The sequence below is a fragment of the Myodes glareolus genome, chromosome 21 (genome assembly GCF_982192425.1).
Source record: "Myodes glareolus chromosome 21, mMyoGla1.1, whole genome shotgun sequence".
In the NCBI taxonomy this organism is placed as follows: domain Eukaryota; kingdom Metazoa; phylum Chordata; class Mammalia; order Rodentia; family Cricetidae; genus Myodes; species Myodes glareolus.
Window position 1 is genome coordinate 64,440,583 of NC_142046.1, and position 24,036 is coordinate 64,464,618.

Here is a 24,036-nt window from a genome sequence, read left to right on the forward strand (position 1 = left end):
CCCTCAGTTTGGAGTGGTTGCCTCTTGAACTTGTGATTTGATTACCCATCATGTTGTTGGCTTCTGGTCATGATGAAGCTCATCTCCTGGGTAATATGGGGTATGACTGAACCTTAGAGCAAGAGGCCAATTTGAACACAAATGAAAACAGTGATCCTGAGACTTGAAGACATTGGTACCATTGACTGGGTTGTCAGGGTAACACGTTTGGATGGACGCTGTGAGAACTGGAACATTTACCTCTATTAGTTTCTTTCAGTAAATTTGTAAAATTTAGGTGGCAATGCCCAATTTGTAGGATAATTTTTTTAGGATTACATATGAAAGCAATGGTTGTCAAAAAAAAAACATTATGGAAACACAGTGCTTGGTCTGGAATAAACCTTCAGGAATGTTACTTCTGGTTTTCAATCAGACAGGAGTTACTATGGTCATTGGCAAGGTTATTGAAGTCATTAGAATGCCTTTTTTTTTTCAGGACTTGTGTGCAAGCAAAACAGAATCCATGTGAATGACTGAATGGGGTTGGAGAAGACAAAAATCCAAGAAAGAAAGGGCAAGATGGGGTGCATAAGGGGCACAAAACCCCGAGTTTCGTCTGGTTTCTGACTTGCCATGGGATCTTAGGCAACTCCTTTAAACACATGGAAATTTCTAAAGAGAAATCATACCTGCACAATGGTGCTGCTGGCTCATGAGAAGAGCAACCCCAGGGCTCATCCCAGCCATCCAGTGAATTGCCACCTCTGTCATGGGCCTCACAGTGAAGAAGAGCAATAGGGAAGGGTGTTTATTTCTCTTTTTCTCACTGAGGCAATCTCAAACTTGAAACTTATAGACCAAGTTTTAGGGGTACTGGAATTGATCAACCTTCCCACTGTCCGGTAGATAAGTGGACAGTCTGGTCTGTCGGGTGGAGAGATAAGGGCCAAGACCGTTACTCTGAAATCAGGCCAGGAAATGGCCTCTCAGCTTCTTCTCTAATTATAGGTCCCTTGGGAGAGCAGAGGAAGTCAAGGCTTGCATAGCCCATCTTGCCCTCTAGATGATTTGTGTCTGCTTCTTTGGAGGTGTGGGCCAGTGTACACATAGCAAGTATGCACTATCCAATAGAACACCCCTAAACTGCATCAACCTCACTTCCAACAATCCACAAGCTCTTGGCAGGAAGATGTGGCAAAGCCAGGTCTAAACACCCACTCTTTGCTCTTCGGGCAACAGTGAACGAACTGGAACTTGATTATTTAAATAAAATTAGTCATTGTGAAAATATTTGCATTTAGTTTGATTTTAAGAAAATTTGCATTAAAATATTACTTATGCTTAATACTGAAATTTTAAGTGTCTTCTTAAATTTGTGGTCTGAGATGAGCATTTCATCCCTTGATCCTACTCCTAACCCTGTTAGTGACAGAGGGCTGGGAGGAGGTAGATGGTGAGGGTGGGGAGGGCAATGAGGTCTCCATGTTGACCGGAAGACCTAACATGAGGGGTTTCATCCCAGTTCCTGCTTCTTTGCCAGTCCTAGAGATGTGTTTAGAGGTTGGGATGAAATGATGTCGTCTAGGCCAGTGGTCTCTAAATGATCCAGAGGACATTAGGAAATGAAACGTGTGGAAATGGTTTTGATGGTTGCCTACTCAGTGTGTGTGTGTTTGTGTGTGTGTGTGTGTGTGTGTGTGTGTGTGTGTGTGTGTGTGACATCAGACATCTCAAGGATACAGACAAATAGTGCTATTAAACTTTAGATAATGCATAGGGCAGACCCCACAACTAATACATGGTCCTACATATTAAGAAGATAAATGTTGAGAAACTTGATGCAGGTTCATAGTACAGAAGACACCACATAAATATTGAAGATGAAAACAGCAAAGGGCCTGGTTTCTGAAGGGGGAAGGAGGGAGGAGTGTAAGGGAAGGAGAGAGAGAGAATGTGGGACTATTTAGGACTTAGAAATCCCTGCCTCTTGATTTCTTATGAGTCTTAGTTAGGGTTTTTATTGTTATGGTGGAACACCATAATCCAAAGTAACTCAGAGAGGAAGCTGTACACTTCCATATAACTGTTCATCATCAAAAAAGTTTAGGCAGGAACTCAAAACGGGACAGGAACCTGGAGGAAGGAGCTGATACAGAGGCCAAGGAGGGATGCTGCTTACTGGCTTGCTCATTATGGTTTGCTCAGCCTCCTTTCTTATAGGACCTAGGACCAGCAGCCCAGAGATGGCAGCACCCACAATAGGCTGGACCCTCTCCTATCAATTACTAAGAAAATGCTTGCCTACAGCCTGATCTTATGCTTTTGTCAGTTGAAGGTCCCTCCTCTCAGATGATGCTTTTGCCAAGTTGACATAAAAATAGTCAGGGCATCGTATAAGTTTGGTGAGCTTTCCTTCTCTGGAGCCTATTGCTTACATCTGTGAAGCAGGGAAATCCTACAGTCTCAGTGGAGGTGGGTGAAGGTGGGGATCAGGGGTGTGCTGTCTATGAAGCATCGTGGGGATGCTGAGGCTTACCTCCTGTCTTCCTCCTTCCCTTCAAAGTTCCTAGTTGCTCCCTGGGATCTGCACATCACTTCCTAGAATCATCACTTTGGAAAGCTGCTTCTAAATTAAGGGGTATAATTCAGGCTGGGCACTAAATAATACTAATTACATCATGGTGTTATACATGCCACTCAAATAAACTGGCGCAGACAGGCTTCTACTTAGGGCAGCAAGCCCCAGACAGCAGGACGCTGCTGTGTTAATAGAGAGCAGGGTCTGGGGTGAACAAAACTGAACAAATTTTTATCAGTTCCATTATCCCCAAGCCTGGCCTGGAGCAATCACCGTGGCCCTTTCCACTTCCCCAAAAAGTGTATAAGGCTGACTGTGCAGCAGTAGCCACACAGCCACTGAGCGTGGAGACTGCAGACTCTCACACTGTGAGTGCTGTGCTGGCCAGGATCAGGGAGGAGGCAGAAGGACACAGCAAGCAAACAGTCGGGGAGCCTGCTCTTAGGGTCACCACAGTTGCCATAATTGCCTCCTCTTTCCCCAAATAAGTGAAGTCAGTTCTGACTGGGGGCTGTTCTGTCACTGCAGGTCAGGAATCTGACTGTTCTGGGTAGAGAACAGCCATGGAGATCTTAGGAGGGGTTTCTGCAGCTCAGTTGCGCATCCTGTCCATCCCCTGACTCCTGTTTCAGATTTTTTCAGCTCAGGGAAGAAGAGGGAAAGGAGGAAGAGGAGCTCTCTGACTCTCCCTTAATCAGGTAATTAAATGACAAGTATCATGTCTTGCAACAGAAGCTGTGTTGGACACAGACTGGACAGTTGTGAGTACAAAGGCAGAACTGCCTCTACTACAAGATCAAGCAGACATGAAACAGCCCCTGATCCTGTCCCTTCTCCTGCTGGGGACAGTTTCTGCTTCTTATCTGGGTAAGTCCTTCCCTTTTATTCTCATTGATCATTCTCCCTTCCCCTCTCTCCCACCCTTTTGGTTGTTGTTGCTGTTGCCATAGGGCCAGGGTCACAGAGTGTTCTTTTAGGTTGTTCACACATCTCTGGTTAGCTATCTCCCAGACCCAGAACTGGTTCCTTCAGAACAAAGCAAAAACAAAGCAACTATAGTATAAGATGAAGGGCCAGTGATCATTTCAGGCTTCTCACACAAGGTCTTTCCAACCAGTCAGAGTTCAGGCTATTGTTCGTCTATGAATCTGGAGTGAGACATCTCTTTTCACCCAATCTAGAGGAGTTCCTTTTTAGTGTGTGGCTCCAGATTTGAACTCAGGAAAGCTCAAGTGGATGGCTAGAGCTGTCCTACGTGCTGGAGGAAGAGGGAGTCTGATGTGGTGACAGGTTACCATCTTCTTCCTAGGGACCACTCGCCACCATCAGGAGAGCCCAAAGAGAGAGCCAGACCTGTGGCAGGATGCAGATGGTTCAAGGGATCAGGGAAGAGATTTGGCTTTGACCCAAAAGACAATATTGACAGAGGGCGAGGAGACTGAGGGTTCCGAACATCAAGACATCTTTGAGGATGAGAAGGCTGACCCAGATGCCTTAGACAAGGACTCAACATGCCCCAGAGAAGAGGACATAGTTCATTTGCAAGGAACTCCTGGGTGCAAGAGCTGCCGCTACCTGCTGGTGAGGACTCCCAAGTCTTTTGATAAAGCTCAGGTAAGTGATAGAAAGACATGGTGAAAAGGTCAAGGGGAGGGAAAGGCACTGCGTTAAAACTTCTGTTCTGTATTCATTTAGACTGGTGTTTCCCAAAGCTGCAGAACTGCCTGGAGGTTTTGTTAAGATATAGGATTTACAGCTCCATCTTCACAGTCTTTGAATCAGGAAGCTGGGCGCGGGGCAGGGAATGTCTCAGGGAATAAAAATCTTCTTGGTCTGAGGACTGCAACTTTAAAACCAATGATCTGCATTAGAACACTTTGGTCAGAGAGATTTTTGCATTTCATGGAAGAGGAGGTGGAAAATGTGTAAGAGAAAGATGCTGGGGGTGGGGATTGGGGTGAAGTGAAGCAGTGTCTCTTAGACATGACCGAGATGTTGCATTTGTGAGCCCAGAGCAGTTTTGATTGCCTGTGCAAAACAGGATCAAGCCAGTCAACATTCCATCGTGGGTGTCCAGGGGTCCACAAGCACCACCCTTAGGTGACGAGCTATTGGCAATTGATGACCGCTAAGGCAGAGAAAGTCAGTTTTCGTTAGGGTATGGCCACTGGTAGGTTGACTGTGGTCTTGCATGTAGAGGCAGCCATTAATTAACCTCAGTAGGTCGTATATTTACTAAAAAGAGGCTATGAGGTTGGAAAGATGTGTGTGTGTGTGTGTGTGTGTGTGTGTGTGTGTGTGTGTGATTCAGGAGGAGCTAGAGGAGGAAGTGGGGAGATGAATATGATCAAAACACATTATATGCATGTATGAGAACCTCAGGGTAAATAGAATATTGTATTAAAACCAGATAGAGCATTAGAAAATAACTCCTATAAGAGGGAAGAGTCAAAATGACAGATATACCCTTCTGTGCCTCACTCAGATCTGCCGTGTGTGCGTGTCTAACTGTGTGTGAGCATGCATGTGCATGCTAACTAGGAAGTCTCAAGATCTGACAACCACGCTGGATGAATTTTAAAAGAGTAATCTTACCCCCAACAAAGAAAAGAAAAGAAACCATTGTGCTAAACACTCCCTTCCTTGATTGACAATTGGTTGTTTTGTGGGTGACTCTCGTCACCTTTCAGAGCTCAGGCTCTTCCAAATGAAGATATATCATTGCCCCTTAGTCTCCCTGGGACCTCGGTCTTAGGACCTTCCCAGTGGACACCAATGTCTATGTTCAAGGTGCTTACAGAGAAATGGCATAGTACTTGCATATAATCCTTGCCATTCTCCTGTATTTTAAACTTTTATGCGTGTTTATTTATTGTATATTTGTGGGGGTGCACAAACTATGACACACACATGTAGGTCAGAAGACAGCTCACAGCAGTTTGTGGTCTCTTTCCTCCATGCATGATCTGGTATCAGATTCACTTACCACTCACCGAGCTCTCTCGTTACTCCTCGTGTATTCTTTAAACCATCTCTAGGTTACTTATAACACTGCGGTGTAAATACCATGAGAATAGATCTTATACTTTACTATTTGGGGACTAATGTCAAAGGAAAGGGTATTGCTCAGTGTAAGCATAACTAAAAATATGCCCTTTTCAGGGGCTGAGGAGATGACTCCGTGGGTAAAGTGAGCTTGTTCTGCAAGCATGAAGGCTTGAGTTCAAATATCCAGCATCCATGGGAAAATCTGGATATGACAGTGCGTGCCTGTAACTTTAACACTAGGGGGCAGAGACAGGCAGATCCTAGGAGCTCACTGTCCAGGCGGTCTATCCCGCATCCTGGTTCAGAGAGAATCCCTGCTCAAGACAGTAAGGCAAAGGGTGACAGAGGACACCCCACGTGATGTCCTGCTCTGGCTTCCGCATGTGCAATCCACACTCGCATATACATGCATGCATTACTTCCAGAGCCCCACATACAAACATACAGCAGACATTTTCAATATATGGTTGGTTGAATATGTGGCCAAGAAACCCACAGCTATGGAGGGCTGACTGAATGGTACCACTGCTTTTTAATTGTAACGAAGACCAGACGAGATTATGTTTTCGAGTTATCATGTGAAACAGTCTGTAAGTGGTGGCTATAATTATAATTAGGATTACTATTTCACGCAAGGATGTCCTGACCACTGGTAAAGGGGCAAAACATAGGCTTGAGGGAAGTAAGTGGGTTCCTTATATTGAATCTGTGAATAGTTGTAGGGTCTCTCTTGGAGATTCAGAATCTTGAGGCAAAAGAGAGTAAATTCTCTATCCCACTTCTCCCCTCTGCAGTGCGTCTGCAGGAGTTGCTACGGAGGCCACCTTGCTTCCATCCACAGCTACAATGTCAACTTCCAAATTCAGCGCCTGGCCAGGAAGATCAACCAGTCCCACATCTGGATTGGAGGCATCCTCAAGGGCTGGGTAAGTTAGGCCCCAACTCAGTATAGAAAGCCTGAATTGTCTTGAGGGCTCATTTGCTGACTCTACAGTTAAGGTGTCCTTTAAATGATAGGCAAAGGATGCTGGAGTTGCCCTGCCCTGTCTTGGGAGAATTGATTACCAACACCTCTCACTAATTTTATTCAGCGACTTCAGGTTTGTGCTCAAAATTAACCATGGCAAATTTACACCAAGAAAATCGGCAATTGTTATCAGTTGCTGTCACTGCGACAAAACGCTTTGAGAGAACCAACTTATAAGGAAGAAAGGCTTATTTTGACATAGTTTCAGAGGCTTCAGCTTACACTCACTTGAAGGTGTTGGTTTGGACTTGACACACAGTATGTCATGGTGGGAGTGCGTGGCAGGGACACAAAGAAGAAGAAAAGGGTTCACAGTCCTATGTTTCTCTCCCAGAGAATGCCCCAGATGACCTTTCTCTAAGTAACTCTAATTCTTAGAAGTTCTACCACTTCTAATTCTATCATGAGTTGGGGCACATGATCTTTAACACATGCTCTTCAGATCAAAATTAGAACATGTTACAGTAAGGGTTCCTTCTTCTCATCCTTCCCTAGGGTGTGTGTGTGTGTGTGTGTGTGTGTGTGTGTGTGTGTGTTTTCTGTATGTGGAGACCATAGTTCAATCTCAGGTGTCATTCCTTAGGAGCCATATAGCTTAATTTTTAAGACAGTCTCTCACTGGGACCTGATGCTCCCTGATCAGCTATTCTGGCTGACCATGAGTCCCAAAGGCATTCTTTTATCTTTGATACCTAACACTGATTACAAGTGTGAACCAGTATACCTGGATTTTTAATGTAAGTGCTAGAGATTGACCTCAGACAAGCCCTTTACCACTGAACCATCTCTTCAGTTCTCAGAGCTGGGTTTTGGAAACGTGTAATCTCACAAAGCTGAAGTGAGAAGGCAGATTCCAGGAGACTAAAGCAGGGTTCATCTCAGTTGTTTGCTAGTTGAGAAGCATTCTCAGCTGAAAAACAGGGATCTCCATTCCTAGTGGTAATTCCAAGATTGTGGATGAATGAAGTATACTTAGTAGTAGAGGAATGGTCCACGGGCCATCACCAGCAGCATCACTAGGTAGCTTGCTAGAATAGTAGGTCCCATGCCTGAGCTCCGGAATCTGAGTCAGGATGTAAATCAGATCTGTACAGTTGGGGAGAGCTGCCCTGTGTGGTGTCTGGGAGCAATGGTTATTTTTCCATTGCATCCTGTGCAAACACTGAGAGGTGAGTGGCAAGAGCAATTGCCTTCTTCCCAGACAGGCAATGAGAGGGGTCCGCAGTGGTGTGCATCTTCCTGCCTTCTTTGGTTCTCTGATCCACTTTCTCTCTTCTCTAGTTCTTCTGGAAGAAGTTTCGGTGGACTGATGGGAGCTGCTGGGATTTTGGAAACTGGGCCCCAGGGCAGCCTGGGAATGGGGGAGGACACTGTGTGACTCTGTGCACCACAGGTGAGAGGAATGGGCTCCAGACAAGGAGATGCATTGATAGAGTAGAATTTTAGCTGCTCTTGCTTTGAGCTGCCTGGACACCCCTCTTTGAACCTACTGACTCTGTGTGGAGAACTCAGACTTGGTCTGTGGGGAGAGCTGAGGTATATAGACTTCTCAGGGCAAGACCAGATGATGGGATTGCGGGATAGCTTGTGGAGGAGGTTCCAGCTGGGAACCCCGTACTTCCTCTGATTCTAGGTGGACAAACTGGAATGACTTAAGACCAGCAGATGTGATGTAAGGTGTGGATGTAGGCACTGGTGATGGCTGAGACAAAATGCGAGCTTCTGACTGCAGATGTGGGGGATACCATGTGTGGCAGATGTGAGGCACTTTAGTGCAGTGGCTGAATGCATGTTAGAGCAAGAGGAATGTGGTTCACACACCACACTTGCTACCTACCAGCTATGATATAGCGAATTATTGGCGCCAGTATCCTCCGAAGAGGATGGTAGCCAGGGAAGGGTTTTTAAAGGTACCTGAAAAGGGTGGGATGGAGCTCAATGCAGAACCCTGCCGGTTTGTATCACTGTGTTCTCTGCTGCAGGGGGCCATTGGCGAAGAGCCTCATGTAAGAGCCGCCTGCCTTTCATATGTTCCTTCTAAGCTGGAGGAAGACCCTACCTCAGAACCTCCTGTCTCCACAGCCTTGGCTGCTGGTGTCCCGTCCTCTGGCATTCAGTTCTGTCTCCTGCCTCTCCTGGTCATAAAGTCAGCTTCCCCCTGCATTCCCTAAGTCTTCTTTCTTTCTTTTTTCCTTCCTGGAACTAACTTTGTAGACTTGGCTGGCCTCAAACTCACAGAAATCTGCCTGCCTCTGCTGGGATTAAAGGCATGTACCACCACTCACAACAAGTCTTGTTTCTTTGTTGCCCTTTCTGGGCGACTCCTGCTTGTTGGAACAATCCTGTAACTTCAAGATGATGGGGGTAGGCGGCCTGCTGCAGGTGCGGGGCAGTGACAGAGCTTGGGACTGTGGCGGCAGCACGGAGTCACCCAGAAGCTGAGCAATGCTTTCTGCAGTCCTTCACTGGGCTCTTATTTACCTTTCTACCCTGAGAGGAGAGCAAAGAAGATCTCTCTGGTGGGAGGCTGGTTCTGTCTTTGCTTGGTCCCATGATGAGGTGGGGTGACTTTCCAAAATGGAAGAGATGGGGCTTATTCAAGAGCTGGTATGCAATAATGTGATTGAATGTGGGCAACACTCGACGGTATGGGGTAAAACCCTCTGTTATAGAAAGAGGTCTGTTCCTCTAGTGCGATGCTTTTCTGTCATCCAGAAATCGCTTCCATTACTCATTCTCCCAGGCCTCTTTTGGCTGTCCTGAGAGAGAGGTGGCCCTCTCCTCCCTTATCACCCACACTTTCTGTAGAGAGGCCATAATTTTGAAGGGATCTGTCCTCCACTCAGAAGCCAAAGGCAAGAGACTGGCAGCAGCACAGATGCCACCCTTAGTTCGATTACCTTGGGTCTCAGCAATCCTTCACTTCCCATTCTCAGACCTGGAGTGACGGAGGGAGTATCATTGTTGTCTTTAACTTTATGGCAACTAGGACCCTGGGTCCTAGCAGGATTTTGCAACAAGGATTTAGAGTAGACAGAACAGGAAGTTCAGAGTTGAGATTGGGTATTGAAGGGTATAGAGAGAACTTCACATTGTACGTGTGTGTGTGCTTATGCACAATTTCTGTACATGTGCTTGTAAAGGTGCACACTTGTATTTTTGTGTATGCATAGGTGTGCATATCTGTGTGTGAGCCTACATAGGTGTGTGTGAATGTATGTGTTTGTACTAGTGTGTTATGTGCACACTTTTGCACCTCTCTGCATATTTATGGAAACTTGCCTATGGATGTGTTTGCCTGTGTAACTTTACACCTGTATGTACCAGAGTCTCTGCACATACACATGTATATTTACCTGAGTCTTTAGTCATAGGTATGTAGGGGTGTCAGTGTGTGACTGAGTACAAGTTTATGTTTGTATATGCATCTGATGCAAAATGACTTGAGGCACAAAGATACTAGTATCTCACAAATTCTATCTCTAAGTTTACTGGATTTGAGGGAACAGAACAGGGATGGGCACCATCCTAGACAGTGGGTTGGGGAGAAACAGTAGAGATAAGCCCTTTGAATGTGGAGGTCTCTGACCATGGATGGATAAGCTCTAATACCAAAACACCTCACTGATGGTGGATGCTCAGGGTCTGTCTCAGTAGAGACTGTTGTCTCAGCTCCTAATCACAGCATAGAATCCTGTCAAGAGGTGGGGCTGCCTAGGGTCCCCACATGGAACACTGCAGTAAGTAGGCTCTTGACTCAATGCTTCTAAAGAGAAAGTGGAATTGCTGCAGGGGGTAAGAAGATGAGCACCAAGGAAGGCATTTCAGGGGTACACCAAGCTCCCCCTCCTTCCCTGACAGAGAACGGTGTCTCACAGAGGAGTCCAGAACCCTGGAGACCAGGGCCATAGGCAATGGTGTGTGTGTGTAGGGAAAGGCTCCTTCTCTACTAAGGCCTCCCTAGGGCACACCTAGCTAGTCAGATGCTCCTCGAGTCTCTGGGCTGTTTCAGGGGATCGCAGTCTGCCCTTGTGTGGAAACTGTGCCAGTTGTGCAAAGTCTTCCACTCTTGCTTAGCTCTCAACTAAAAGGCGAATAATCTTGAGAGAAGACAGTCCCTAGAACCCTATCAATTACCATCTCCGGGAGGCTAGCTGGAAACTCGCTGAGAACAAGGTGTTGTGAGGAGGAACACAGAAGGGAAGGGTACGGGATGTCAGGGTATGGTGGGCATCTGGGGGAGGTAAGGGAAGTAGCAGCTGTGCCCACGAGTCTCGAGAGGACATTCCCGGTATTCCTCCAGTAAGTCGGCTCTGTAACTTGTTCCTGAGTCTGGCCAGTGCGGGTCTGGGCACCGGATGATTCTTACAGTTCTCCAGGTCTCCATTTCCCTGCTTCGGGGAGTCTGTGTTTCTCACCCTGTCTGGCTACTCCACAGAGATTTCACTACTTACCTCAAGAGGATTTTGCTTAGCCCAAGTGACACATATGGATAAAAGATGAGTCAGCAAATTTCCTGACATCTCCCAACAGCTAGACCACAGAAGCCAGCATCTCGCACCCCAGCAGCACACATCTAGGTTCAGGTCAGCTCTACTTCCATTCCTTCATCTTACTCACTCTCGGTTTATTTTGTTAAATGGAGATTGGATTAGGCAACGCCTGCTGTACATCTAGCCCACAGCCTGCCAGTGGTGAGTCACCCCACCACTGAATGGCAGCTTGTAGGCTAAGCTGTGTAGCCTTGAGAGTGAACACAGCTTCCAGCTCTAGTTCTCAGGACCGTGTATTTGTTTTTCTACCAAACAAAAAGAGTAACAAGCCACAGGAACCTCAGCAGGTGTGGCCAGGGCCTGTGTGATAACGTCGGTGACGGCGCTGAGTAAACACAGGGTATCAGGTACAGCTTGCTGCTGTGATTTCTATTAGCCTACAGCTAGCACATGACAGTGGACTTGATTCAAAGGGAACAGAGAATGGGGCTTTCCACTTACTGGAAGGTTCAGAAGAGGCACAGGCACCTGGGGGAGGTTATCCTAGCCTGGGGTACAGTTCCCTTTCAGGACACAGGGTCTCCATCTCCTCCTGTGAACTCAGTCTCAGCTCAAAGGGGGCCTGTTGCCTCCTTATTGGAGGATGTGTGTCCCTAACTGATGTCTCTGCTGGAGATGAAGCCTGGCCAGGTCTCTGGATGCTGGTGCCGGGGAGACGGTATCCCATTGCCCATAATGATGGGGGCTGTGAGCAAGCAGAGTGAGGGAAGGGTTGACGAACCTGGTGGGAAGACTCTCACCCTGTCTCCGCCTGGGGTGGGGATCATTGGGGTTAGGTCTGCCCAGGCATGCCTATAGAAGCCTCCCCACTATCCTTCCCCACAGCTCTCTGTACCTTCTGGCGAGGGGCCAGCCCTCTGTCTACATGTATGCTCATCTCTGCTAAGACCTCACCATCACGCCCATGTTCCCAGAGGAGATTGGCCCTGACACTAAAGGAAGCTTGTACCTCAGGCCCACTCACTAGCACGAACCTCTCTGATATCTAATTCTGTATTCCCCCAACTGGGGGATGGCACTTGCCTGTAAATCCCCAAACTGGGGAAAGGTTGAAGGAGGAGGGTTATAAAGCTGAGGCCACTCAGGGATATACAGCAAAGTCCGTTCATCAAAAACCAACCAACCAACCAACCAACCAACCAAAAAAGCCCAAATCAAAACAAAAAAGCCTCTTTTCCCTAACCTTGCCCTGTGCAATTTAGAGCTTCCTCTCCATGTCCTCTTTTCTTTAAAAGCCCAGAGAGGAGGTGGGACATCTAAGCAATGGAGACAAGACGGACTTGGCTGCTGCTCAATAGCGTCCTTCTGTGAGCACAGGACACCCGAGCTCTCTCTTGGCCCCTATGATGACACAAGGCAAGCCCTTTTCCACTTCTGGCCTCAGAGTTTCTGATCTGTAAGCAAGAGGGTTGGACAGGATGGTTTCTGAGGCCCCATTAGCTCCTAGCTGATCACCGATTAGGATCACGTGGAACAGGCCTGGCTGACCTGACTGGGAGCTCACAGGGGACTGCATTTCACTATGCCTCCCACTTCTTCTCTGAGACAGTTTCAGGGGTCCCGGCTGGCCTCAAACTTACTGCATAGCCACAGATGAACTTTCCATCCTGTCTCCACCTCCTGAGTGCTAGGATTATAGGCTCACTACCATACGGTATGTATCGCGCTGGGCGTGGGTTCTAGGGCTTTCTTTGCACATCCTAGACAAATACTACCTACACAGCTACATCCTGAGCCCATACCTGAGGCTTTTCCAACAGTGCTTTAGACAAGGACAACTGATGTCCTGGGGCCTGGTGCTAGGCTCTACAACCACTTCTCAGCTGTCGTGTGTGTGTGTGTGCGTGTGTTCTATCTGGATTCTGAAGCGAGGGTCCAGATGCGTGAGGGTCTAACTGGAGAAGGAAGGTCTGTTCCTCAGCTCGGGCTTGAGATACATGGTGAGGTAAGGAAAAGTTCACTGACAGTCATATCTCCTATTTCTTCTGAAGCTGGGCTTGGCCCGGTCAGAAATGAGAGTTTATACTCCATCTCACTGGGCTCCTCTAAAGTCAGGCCTGCATCCCAGAGAAAGCTCCCTGGTGACCTGGCCATGGGAAAGGCAGGAAAGGGCAACTGACACAAAGGGCAGATAACTAGGGAGCTCATTCTCCCCTCATGGATGTGGGCAAAGGACCTGGGTAGAACCCTCACTTTCTGGCCACATGGCCTGGGGCAAATGACTCTGTCTCCCTGACCCTTTGCTTCTCTTCAAAATCAAAGAATGGAAATCACCCTATAGGATTATTTTAGGACTCAATGAGATAATGTGTATGGAAGTGCCTGGTACTTGTAGGCCCCTATGGGTGTAACTATAGCAACCATTTTCTCTATCCTTTGGAAAGGGATGGATTCTGCTGTCCCAGGACCCTGGGAAGCAGAGGGGAGGCATGCAAGGGATAAATGCAAGACTCGGGTCTTAGCGGGAAGCACTACCTGTCTGCTGAACAGGGGGCCTGGGTACCTGGCTGTGGTCTTTGGGGTGAGCAGCAGAAATGAGAGCCCGTCTCCTCCCCCCATCCCACCCCTTTCTGCCCAGACAGAGTGGCGTGTTGGAGGTTCTGCAGCCTACGGGTGAGCATGGAGCCCTGGGAAGAGGCCCTAGTGGCCGATGGAGTAGGCCCCTGAGTCTGTGGACTGCTTTTCCACAGTGGCCTGGTCGCTGGGGAACACTGGGTTGGCAGATGCGGTGCCCTTCAGGGTTGTCTCGTTCACCTGCAAGCACAAGAGTTGGCAGTGTCACGTTTGACATCAGGCAGGATCTTCCAATGTGAGCCATTTGGAAGAATCAGAAGCTGGGGTGGGGTGGGGCTGCCTGGTCATTAGAGGAGGCAGTAAGTCTCTGAGAGCCCAGGACTTTGCATGCACCCCAAGGGAAAACTGCACCCAAGCCATTTCCAGGCAGCATCTATTCTGTCCCTGAGGTGGACACATGACAGTAGGCGGTGGGCATGTTGATAATGACCCACAGAACCAGCCCCTCCCGATTTGTGCTAGTAAGGGAAGGGCTGGTGTCTTTGTGCAGGCTAGGTGAGCACCGAACCCCTGAGCTACACTCAGCCCAAAGTCCCCAAAGAGTCCATTCTTGGCCCAACCCTCTCTCGGACCCCGCAAACTAAAGGAGGCCCACTGAACTTCCATTCAAAATGCCCTGGCCAGTAAGCCATTGAGAGTCCGGGGTCTGGCAGCCTTCCTTGTCCTGCTTCCTTTGCTTTTCAGTCTCTTCCCCGACTCACCTCCTCAAACTTCCTGGCTTTGTAATGGTCAGCCCCTTTCAGAAAATTGAGCAGGATGATGTCACAGAGAACCGTGCCCTAGAGAGAGAGGCAGTGCAGGCTTGAGCAGCAGCTAGGAGATTGGCAGGGCTCAAATGGCTCCTGCGCGGCCTGGCTCTTGGCTAGGATGATCTATAGCAGCCGGTGAAGCGTTGTGGGGGAAGGGGTGTGAAGGGGCTGAGCCTTCCAGAGAGACCCAACTGTACAGCTCTCAGAATATTCCCAGAGGATCTTCAGGGTCCTCTAAGGCCCACCTTTCTAGCCACTGAGAAATACCCTTGGATCACAAGCACAAAGGGTGTGAAGGAAGAAACAGGGAGCTAGGGGAGGAGTCCTTGGGATGGGCCTTTGTTCCCACCTTTCCTAGTGACTGTTCCTCACTAAGGCATCCTATGACTGTGGAAACACGGAGTCTCTCCCTCCCTTCATGGTGAGAATCAGAAAAAAATTTTTTTTTTAACGTGGAGTTTCTCCCTCCATTCATGGTGAGAATCAGATTTTTTTTTTTTTAACATGGAGTTTCTCCCTCCCTCCATGGTGAGAAGCAAGAATTTTTTTAAAAAGATTATTATGTATACAGTGTTCTGCCTGCATGAATGCCTGTAGGCCCAAAGAGGGCACCAGATCTCATTACAGATAGCTGTGAGCCACCTTGTGGTTGCTGGGAATTTTTGATAAGACAGAACCACCTGAAAATGGGAAGGAAGTCTCTGGAGCCCCCCCCCCCCCCCCGAGCCTCAGGAGGTAATGATGGGAGATGCCCAAATCAGAGCTACTTAGCAGCAGGTGTTGAAGGCCAGAAGGAGGGCTTAGCTGAGCTGTCTGATAGCCCCGGGCCTCACTTGGTCTGACTCCGGCTGCCCCGGAAGAGCCTGGGAAGACTGAACTTACCACTCCCACAGAGGTGAAGGCGGCCACGGAACTGATGATGGTAGGGATGATATTGAACTTGCCAGCCTGTACAGACAAAGAGCAAGGCCTGAAGATGGAGGGACCAGCAGGGAGGGGTGAGGGCTGAGGTTCATCTTGGGCTCCTGTGGAGCCTGAAGGGTTTGTGGAGGGTCAGACAGTTCCGCTCTGCATAGTATAGGGAGCTGACGGGGGATTTGGTCAGTTGACCAGTGGAAGGCCACCATCCCAAGAACCTCTTCAAGGCCCAAATGCAGGCATGGGAAACCTCCCCTGTGCCCCTCATCCGCTGGATCCCAGGACTCACGTTCCCGTACACCAGCACGTCAAAGCGGATGCCGAAAGCCTTCAGGAGGGTGCGGTACTCGCTGCCATTCTCCATTTTGTAGTACTTGGCAAACCTGGAGGCCAGGGGAGAAAATGGGTCTGTCTATGAGCTCTCCTGCCTGAACTCTCAGGGTTCTTTAGAGTTCGACAGCCAGTAACAAGCAGTTGATGGTTGGTAAAATGCCCGCCATAGTTCTTCCTGCACTCATATGGGGACTTCAACAGCAGATTCTGGGGTCGAAACCTAGAACTTACAGAATCAGCATCTTTGTTGGTGAGAACTTAGAATCTCCTTTTAAAATAATCTCCCTACAAGGTGTGTGTATGTGTGTGTGTGTGTATACCTATGAGTGTGTGTGTGTGTGTATACCTATGAGTATGTGAGTATACGTATGAGTGTATGTGTATGTGCGTACACCTATGAGTGTGTGTGTGTACCTATGAGTGTGTGTGTGTACCTATGAGTGTGTGTGTGTGTGTATACCTATGAGTGTGTGTGTATACGTATGAGTGTATGTGTATGTGCGTACACCTATGAGTGTGTGTGTGTACCTATGAGTGTGTGTGTACACCTACGAGTGTGTGTGTACCTATGAGTGTGTGTGTACACCTACGAGTGTGTGTGTGTATGTGTGTGTATATCTATGAGTGTGAATACAATGGTCTATGCGTGTGTGTAGCTTGAGGTCAACATCAGGTGTCTTCTCTGATTGCCTTCCACCTTATCTCTGAGACTGCTTCTCAGTAAACCTGGAGCTCCTCGGTCGGCTAGGTGGGCTAGTTAGTGAGATCTTGGAAAGCCCCATCTCCATCTTTTCAGCACTGGGACTATGCACATGTGAGTGCTGGGGATGGAACCCAGGCTCTTATGTTTGAGCAGCAAGTACTCTACCCACTGAGATACCTCTGAAAACCTCTCTCCCCATGAGTTCTGTGTTTATGAAAGCTTGAACTACAGCTGACCACAACTGGACCCGGGCTTCTTTAGTTCTATTTGCTTGGGTATCACGGGACCCAACTGTAACCTCCCTGGGCTCAAAGCCTGACTCCTATTACTGTGGACCAGCCATTTAACCTGTCTGAGACCCAGTGGCTGCAGCTTGAGGGGCAACAATAAAACAGTCCTGCTCTATGGGGTTGCCACGAGAATTGAAAACACATGGCCGTGTTCTAGAACATCCCTGGGCCCAGGAAACATATACTAGTGTTGGCCATGGCTGTCTCGCAGAAGAAGTATGTTCACACGAGAACTGAGAAAAGTGTTTCCTGACGCCTCACCTCATTCCACCCTTGCCTCCATCCCGTGGCAGAAGGAAATGATTTCATATTTTCCGAGGCTCTGCGAGGTTGAATGACTCACCCAGGATTTCCTACTGGAAACTCAGCGCTAGATCTGCCCAAGTCCTTTGCTTTGTCTTTTGCTCCTCAGTTCTGGCTGTTGGGTGCCTTGTGACGATCGCATTTCAGTCTCCCCACTGACTCAGCTGGTGCCCGCACAGAAGGGTGGTGTTCACACCCCAATTGGCAGACGCCTATGACAGGGGAGGGAGCTGCCTGTGGTCCGGCAGCTCGTAAGTGCTGGACTTGGGATTGGAATTGCACTGACTCCAAATCAAGTGCACTTCTCCCCATATGGCTCTGCCTACCACAGGCCAGGCTCTAACATCAGCACAGGGTAATCTCCCTGGGCAAAACCCCACTGCTGTGAAGAGGCCTGATGTCAGGACTCAGTGAAGTGATGAAAATGAAAGGACCCAGAAAGTTCTAGGTGAAAAGAAAAGCTGAAGCTGCGTTCAGTCAGCGCTGGCTTCTTCCTCTGAACGCAATGGTTGAGGCGGCCCCTCTCTCCCAGTGGCATTCGTGTGTGAAACTGTGCAGCCATGCAGCCGGAAGAAGGAAGTGTCAGCCTAAGTGGATCGGAGCTGGAGGACCACGGGCGTGGGAGGAAGGCATGGTGAAATGCTGTCCGCTGCTTTGGCTGCCTTTGGGGAACTCCAGACTCAGGCAGAAATGAGTCTGGATTCTACAGTCATCCCCTGTGAACAGTGTTCCTAGCCCTCAGGGTGTCAGCTTCAAGTCTATAAAGATGGGGTGCTCCTGTCCTGTCAAAGCTCTGCTAGCAGTAGCAGGTGAATACTCGCTGAGACCAACTCTGAGCACTACTGAAATCCCACAGCAGATATTCTGTCCGCTGGACATCATCTTTCTCTGCCCACATCTGGCCCAGGGAGCCTGTCTCTTGCCGCTTTTGCCAAGCAGTCTGCTCAGCCTTTATGTGGGTTAATCCAAAGGAAGAACAAACAGGAGAGCAGAAAGAATGGGGTGGTTAGTCTGCTCAGCCTTCAGCAGTGGCTTAGCTCCCATACAGGTCAAGGGCTGACAGAGCAGCGTCAGCTTCGTCTAGATTCTGTGCTTTTCTCCCTTTGCCTGCCCATGCTAGCCCTGGGATAGCAGCTTCCACCAGCTGACAGTCTTGGTCCTTCACCATCTAGGTTGGCTCCTCTTGCCTCCGTGTGTACCCTTGTGCATTGTTACTTCATGGAATCACACCTTCTGAGGCCACCCACGTCCCCTCGAGATAACCACTCTAACTGTCCCCACTCTGCAGACAAGGAAGCTCAGGCCAGGTGCTTTTGTCACCAGGAAGCAGTACAGGAAAGCTCAGGCAGCAGGCTTCTGCCCCCACCCGTGCCTGGGCGTGACAGGTGCTGAACCCACCACCAAGTTAGGCTGAGAACTATTCAGTAGGAGCATCCTCGGGGGTGCCTAATGTGAGAACCCTGTGGGTTCTACAGTTGAAGGGGTAGAGTGAGGGAAGACGGGAGAGCTCTCCAAAGACTGAGACTCAGGGTAAAAGTGACAGTGACCCAAGGGGGTGCTGAATAAGTACAGCCCCTGAGCAGAAGAAAGGAAGGCTCGGAGGCCAAGAAAATGTGTGGGGAGTGAGACCATCTTTAACTCTGGTAAGTAATGTCTGGGTAGCAGTGGAGAGCTCTATTCAGGTCAAAGCAGAGCAGAGTGAATCCAAATGCAGCAGCAGGGGGATGATGGAACAGATTGAAGAAAGGGAAACAGTTCAAGATCCATGGGGAGACCCAAGAGCCTGGATCTTCAAGGAGACCTCCAGGGATATCTCAAAGAAGTGTTTGAAATGAACAGAAGATTTCAGACACCCATGGCTTTCAGGCGGCCTTGAGGATATGTAGATCAGACAGACCACGGTGTATAGATCAGACAGGCCACGGTGTGTAGATCAGACAAACCACGGCCATCTCAGCACCCACTATTTATAAAGCCCCATAAATACATGCAGAACATCTCAGTTAACTCATGAATAATGCACAGCTGTTGACCCATTTTACAGATGAGGGAGATGAACAGGTAACTTGCTTGAGTCAGGATCCTGATGACTTCTGAGTCTATGACTTGGAATCTCTGAACCATCTGTGTTCAGCTGGCTGTTAAGGAGGCAGAGCACCCTGGTGCAAAGTCCTGGAGTCCTTCTAAATTCTATATTCTCACATCACCGGAGGACTCAAGATCCTTGTCACCGAGATGCACTCATAGCAACCAGGCAGGGGCAGTGGGGATGAATCACGGGTGTTTGGGGAGGGCAAGGGTCGGGCCTGCGGTCCTGCAGCCTTCGTGTGCAGCCCAAGGCTGCATCCATGACGAGAGCTCTGACATGGACTCAGAGAACAAGAAGTTGGCAGCCTGGGCTCCACTGGTTAAATTTATCCTGGGAAAAAATGTGAAGGGAACAGGGAGAAAAATCAGAGCGGACTTGGTTTTCTTCCAGCACCTGCCTTCCAAGAGGCAATGAGCGTGGTAAGATCATTATCTCACCAGCCACCCACCCTCAAGGAGGCTTGGCAGGGGAGGCTCCTCTTCCTGCTGGGAGGAATTGCAGAGCCCAGGGAGGAGGGCCTAGGCTCTGGACAGGACCAGACTCCGCTCCAGTGGAGCCAACGAAGATCACGGGAGCTGTCTCATACCTAAGGCGGGGGATGGTTCAGGGCACAGGGGCTTGGAGTATGTTCTCTCATGAGGCACGCTTGGACGTATTTCCCAGTCCCTTGTATCTAGCTGGTGCTCCATCACTGGCTCTTCTAATGGAATGAGGATGGACGTGAGGCTCGTTACCGTCGGCTACGATGGCTCAGTGCAGTGTACCTTCTGTGTTCTCCTTTTCCCCCATCTAATGACTAATTGTGAAGGAATCAGGGGAGATTGATGAGGCAATCATGGAGGAGACGAAGTCGAGATGGCAACAGGCTAAGGCCCAAAATAACTGCACAAAGCCCTCCAACATCACTGGCACACAATGTTAAGCTGCCGATGAGATGAGAGGGCTGTTTGTTATAGCAGTTATCAGTGCTTACTCTGACTGTTACATCCTCCCCACTAGCTTTATCACTGAGAAGACTGAGGCACAGTGAGAAGTGCTTTTCCAAAGGACAAAGAATAAGTTAGAGCTGACAAGGACTACACCAAATGGATCATTCCGAGGGATGAGCCCTCTAAGAAAACTTGAGATCTGAGGATGCTACTTGGCTCTTCTTAAACCAGCATTTTGTCCCTGACAAATCACTCAATCTCTCTGAGATTTTACCTTTTACTGACAGGGGGTGGGTTGTGGAGAGAATGAATTAAGAGAGCGGAGTGTCTTATCCTAAGGCCAGGATAAGGAATAGTATTGTTATTTGCCTTAATTCTTCTTGCTCCTAAAATATTAATATTAGGATATTACAATATTATTATTATATATTATATATTGTTATATATAATATATTATTATATATTATATATTGTTATATATAATATATTATTATATATTATATATTGTTATATATAATATATTATTATATATTATATATTGTTATATATAATATATTATTATATATTATAATATCCTAATATTAATATATTAGGATATTATAATATTAATATTACAATATTAACTGTAATATTATAATATACAATATTTATGATATGCTATATAATAATTATAATATAAATTAGTAACATATACTAAATTCCTACTGTGTAGGTCACAGTGTATAGGACTCACAGAGTTCTCTGTTGTGCCGTGGCTGCCAGCACATCCTGAGAACCAGGAACCGGCACTGTGTGACGGGTTCTACACTTACCGATTCACTTTGTGCTGGCTGCCACTCCATGTCACTAAGCACTGCTGCTTTTCTTACTTTACAGATGAGCAGGCAGGGCCGGAGGGGCTAAAGCCAAGAGTCAGGAGAGCGAAGCTGGACTCCACACCTCGTCCGTCCAGTTGCAGAGTGCACACTCTGCTTTGTCCACACACGTGTTTGAACATGGTTTGTCTCCTGCTGAAACTGAATCTCCATGCAAGACGTTAAGAAGTGGGATAGGCAGGACCTTTACGAGGTGATTAGGCCCTCTCCTTGTGAATCTCTGTCCCCATAATAATGGACAAATGTGTTAAAGAGTTACATCAAGGGGCTGGAGAGATGGCTCAGAGGTTAAGAGTATTGCATGCTCTTCCAGAGGTCCTGAGTTCAATTCCCAGCAACCACATGGTGGCTCACAACCATCTGTGATGAGATCTGGTGCCCTCTTCTGGCCTGCAAACATCCATGTAGACAGAATGCTGTATACATAATAAATAAATAAATAAATCTTTTAAAAAAAGAGTTATATCAAGAGTAGGTGGGGAAATGGCTCAGCAGATAAGAGCACTTGCTGCTCCTGTAGAGAACCTGGGTTCGTTTCCCAGCACCCACATGGGAGCTCACAACTCTCTGTAATTCCAGTTCCGAGGGATCTGACTCCTTACCTCCACAGACACCAGGCACACATATGGTGTACATACATACTTGCAAGCAAAACACTCATACACATAAGATAGAAATAAATACAGTTTAAAAAAGAAAGTATGACTGGGTATGGTGGCAGATGCCGTTAATCCCGCATTTAGGAGGCAGAAGTGGGTGGATCTCTGTGAGTTTCAGGCCAGCCCGGTCTACACAGTGAGTTCCAGGACAGATAGAGCTATGTAGAGAGGTCCTGTCTCAAACAAACAAGAGTGGGTGCACTGTGACATCAGGTCAGTGGGTCTCTTGAACATCACCTGTCGGTCACTGTATGATGTCTCATGCTGCCCCAGGGCTCTGACAGCAAGAAGATCATCTCCAAATGTGTCCCCTCTATTCTGACTCATCTCCAGATGTGTCCCCTCTATTCTGACTCATCTCCAGATGTTTCCCCTCTACTCTGACCCATCTCCAGATGTGTCCCCTCTACTCTGACCCATCTCCAGATGTGTCCCCTCTACTCTGACCCATCTCCAGATGTTTCCCCTCTACTCTGACCAATCTCAAGATGTGTCTCCTCTACTCTGACCCATCTCCAGATGTGTCTCTCTACTCTGACCCATCTCCAGATGTGTCCCCTCTACTCTGACCAATCTCCAGATGTTTCCCCTCTACTCTGACCCATCTCATCTCCAGATGTGTTCCCCTCTGCTCTGACCAATCTCCAGATGTGTTCCCCCTACTCTGACCCATCTCCAGATGTGTTCCCCCTACTCTGACCCATCTCCAGACGTGTTCCCCCTACTCTGACCCATCTCCAGATGTGTTCCCCCTACTCTGACCCATCTCCAGATGTGTCCCCTCTATTATGACCCATCTCCAGACGTGTCCCCTCTACTCTGACCCATCTCTAGATGTGTCCCCTCTACTCTGACCAATCTCCAGATGTGTCCCCTCTACTCTGACACATCTCCAGATGTGTCTCTCTACTCTGACCCATCTCCAGATGTGTCCCTCTACTCTGACTCATCTCCAGATGTGTCTCCTCTATTCTGACTCATCTCCAGACGTGTCTCCCCTACTCTGACTCAGAATTACAAGTCAAAATGAGCCCCTTTCTCTGTCCATACCTAGCTATTAGTAACAGAAAATGGGACAGAGCAGCCAGAATTCCAGATTGTTCTCCTCCCGTTCCCTGATTTATCTCGGGTCCTGACTCCGGGCAGTACTTCTGCATCCCTGGTGTCACTGACTGGGTAGCCCAGGAAGCACAGGAGAGCCGCTCGGAGTGGGAAGAGGGGACCCTCCATCTGGAAAGAGAAAGGCTGGCCTCTGTAGATCCCCATTCTCATCCCTCTAGTCTTGAACTTCTTGGCTAGGAAGTGGGCTTGGTGATAAGAACATGGGCACTCGACACCCTGGCCTGGAGTTCAGGCCCTCCTAACATGAGCCGCTTTGTTTCCACCACACATGACCCCCCCCCCCCCCCCCCCCCCCGCACATGCCTGTCTTCCCGTGAGTCCCGAACACGCTCCACAAACATAGACTCTGGAGCTTTGGCTCACGCTGTACCCCTTTCCTCCCCTCTCCACTCCGTGAATACCTTATTTATTCAATAGGGCCCAAGCTCAGACAACCCCTCATTTTTTCAGTGGTCAGCAAAGGCTTAGAGCACCTACTGGGTGCTGGGCACTGGGCTAGGCACCGCAGACATGCTGATAAGCTCTACTGCTGTTAGAGGGAGAGAAGTGTCAGTCACAAAATCCAAAACGGGGCGCAGAGAAGCCTAGGAAGCTGAGGAACACCAGTCTAAGAGCACAGGGTCACCAAAGACTCTTGGCCTAGGCTCGATTTCAGGCAAAGCTCGGGGTGATAACAACACACAGAGCCTGGTGGGCTGGGCGAGAGGCGGAGACGGCAGTCATGGCTAAGAGAGCAGCAGGCTCTTTTGTGGAAAGGACAGGGTGCTTTGGAGGAGCTGAGCGTGTGGCTGGACTGGAGGTTAGGGATGGACTGAGATGCCTGTGGCTGGATTCACCTGCTCTGGATAGGACAACCAACCATGTACACCTCTTCCCAGACCCATGTCCAGTGACTTTACCCTTGTAGCTTGACTACAATGGGGTATTCAGGTATTCACTCTACGGACAATGGCATCCCACACCCCAAACCCCAGAGCACAGCCTGGCCAGTGCAGAGAGATACAGTCGTGAAACGCCCCCTCCCTATCTGTCCAATCTCCATCAGGACCCAGGCCCACTACTGTAGAACCTGGAGTCTGGTACTTGGTCCATGGGCTATGAGCTTGTCCAATGGTCTTGTCATCACAGCAAATTAATTTCTCAGACTCTTAACCCCTCAAAGACTGAGTCTTTCAATGCCAGCCTCTGGGCATCCTTCTGGTGGCTGGGCTTCTCCAGATTCTCTCAGTTTGGCAGATGGAACTAGGATGGTGGTAACAACATGCTGTTTTCTCTCTCAGACAGAAAACATTTAGATCTGGCAG

General features: G+C 48.4%; 2 protein-coding genes across 4 annotated transcripts in view; one reads left to right on the plus strand and one right to left on the minus strand.

The window, feature by feature from the left end:
* The first annotated feature begins 2,791 nt into the window (after positions 1 to 2,791).
* Positions 2,792 to 8,925, plus strand: Prg3 (proteoglycan 3, pro eosinophil major basic protein 2). Of its 2 annotated transcripts, none has more exons than XM_048426228.3 (6): positions 2,792 to 2,928; positions 3,293 to 3,427; positions 3,870 to 4,174; positions 6,403 to 6,534; positions 7,917 to 8,028; positions 8,618 to 8,925. In XM_048426228.3, the coding sequence occupies exons 2-6, from the start codon at positions 3,367 to 3,369 to the stop codon at positions 8,674 to 8,676; spliced, it is 669 nt and encodes a 222-aa protein (XP_048282185.2). In that variant the 5' UTR covers positions 2,792 to 2,928; positions 3,293 to 3,366; the 3' UTR covers positions 8,677 to 8,925. The 2 variants fall into 2 exon arrangements, with proteins under 2 accessions (XP_048282185.2, XP_048282186.2); XM_048426229.3 differs by lacking the exon at positions 2,792 to 2,928 and adding an exon at positions 2,955 to 3,088.
* Positions 8,926 to 11,232: 2,307 nt separating this feature from the next.
* Positions 11,233 to 24,036, minus strand: part of P2rx3 (purinergic receptor P2X 3) — a 39,470-nt gene continuing 26,666 nt past the window's right edge. Inside the window, exons 9-12 of one of the 2 annotated variants that reach the window (XM_087900111.1) lie at positions 15,719 to 15,812; positions 15,394 to 15,459; positions 14,464 to 14,541; positions 11,233 to 13,942 (exon numbers count right to left, since the gene is read on the minus strand). In XM_087900111.1, the coding sequence (XP_087756237.1) occupies positions 13,829 to 13,942; positions 14,464 to 14,541; positions 15,394 to 15,459; positions 15,719 to 15,812 (352 nt within the window). In that variant the 3' untranslated portion in view covers positions 11,233 to 13,828. The remainder of the gene's footprint in view (positions 13,943 to 14,463; positions 14,542 to 15,393; positions 15,460 to 15,718; positions 15,813 to 24,036) is intronic. The other variant, XM_087900112.1, reaches the window with a different exon arrangement.

Excerpts from the sequence above, each read along its gene's own strand:
- Prg3 (XM_048426228.3), top strand. The coding sequence starts at position 3,367 with ATGAAACAGCCCCTGATCCTGTCCCTTCTCCTGCTGGGGACAGTTTCT. Across the intron at positions 3,428-3,869 it reads AGTTTCTGCTTCTTATCTGG|GGACCACTCGCCACCATCAG; the intron begins GTAAGTCCTTCC and ends TCTTCTTCCTAG. Across the intron at positions 6,535-7,916 it reads GAGGCATCCTCAAGGGCTGG|TTCTTCTGGAAGAAGTTTCG; the intron begins GTAAGTTAGGCC and ends TCTCTTCTCTAG.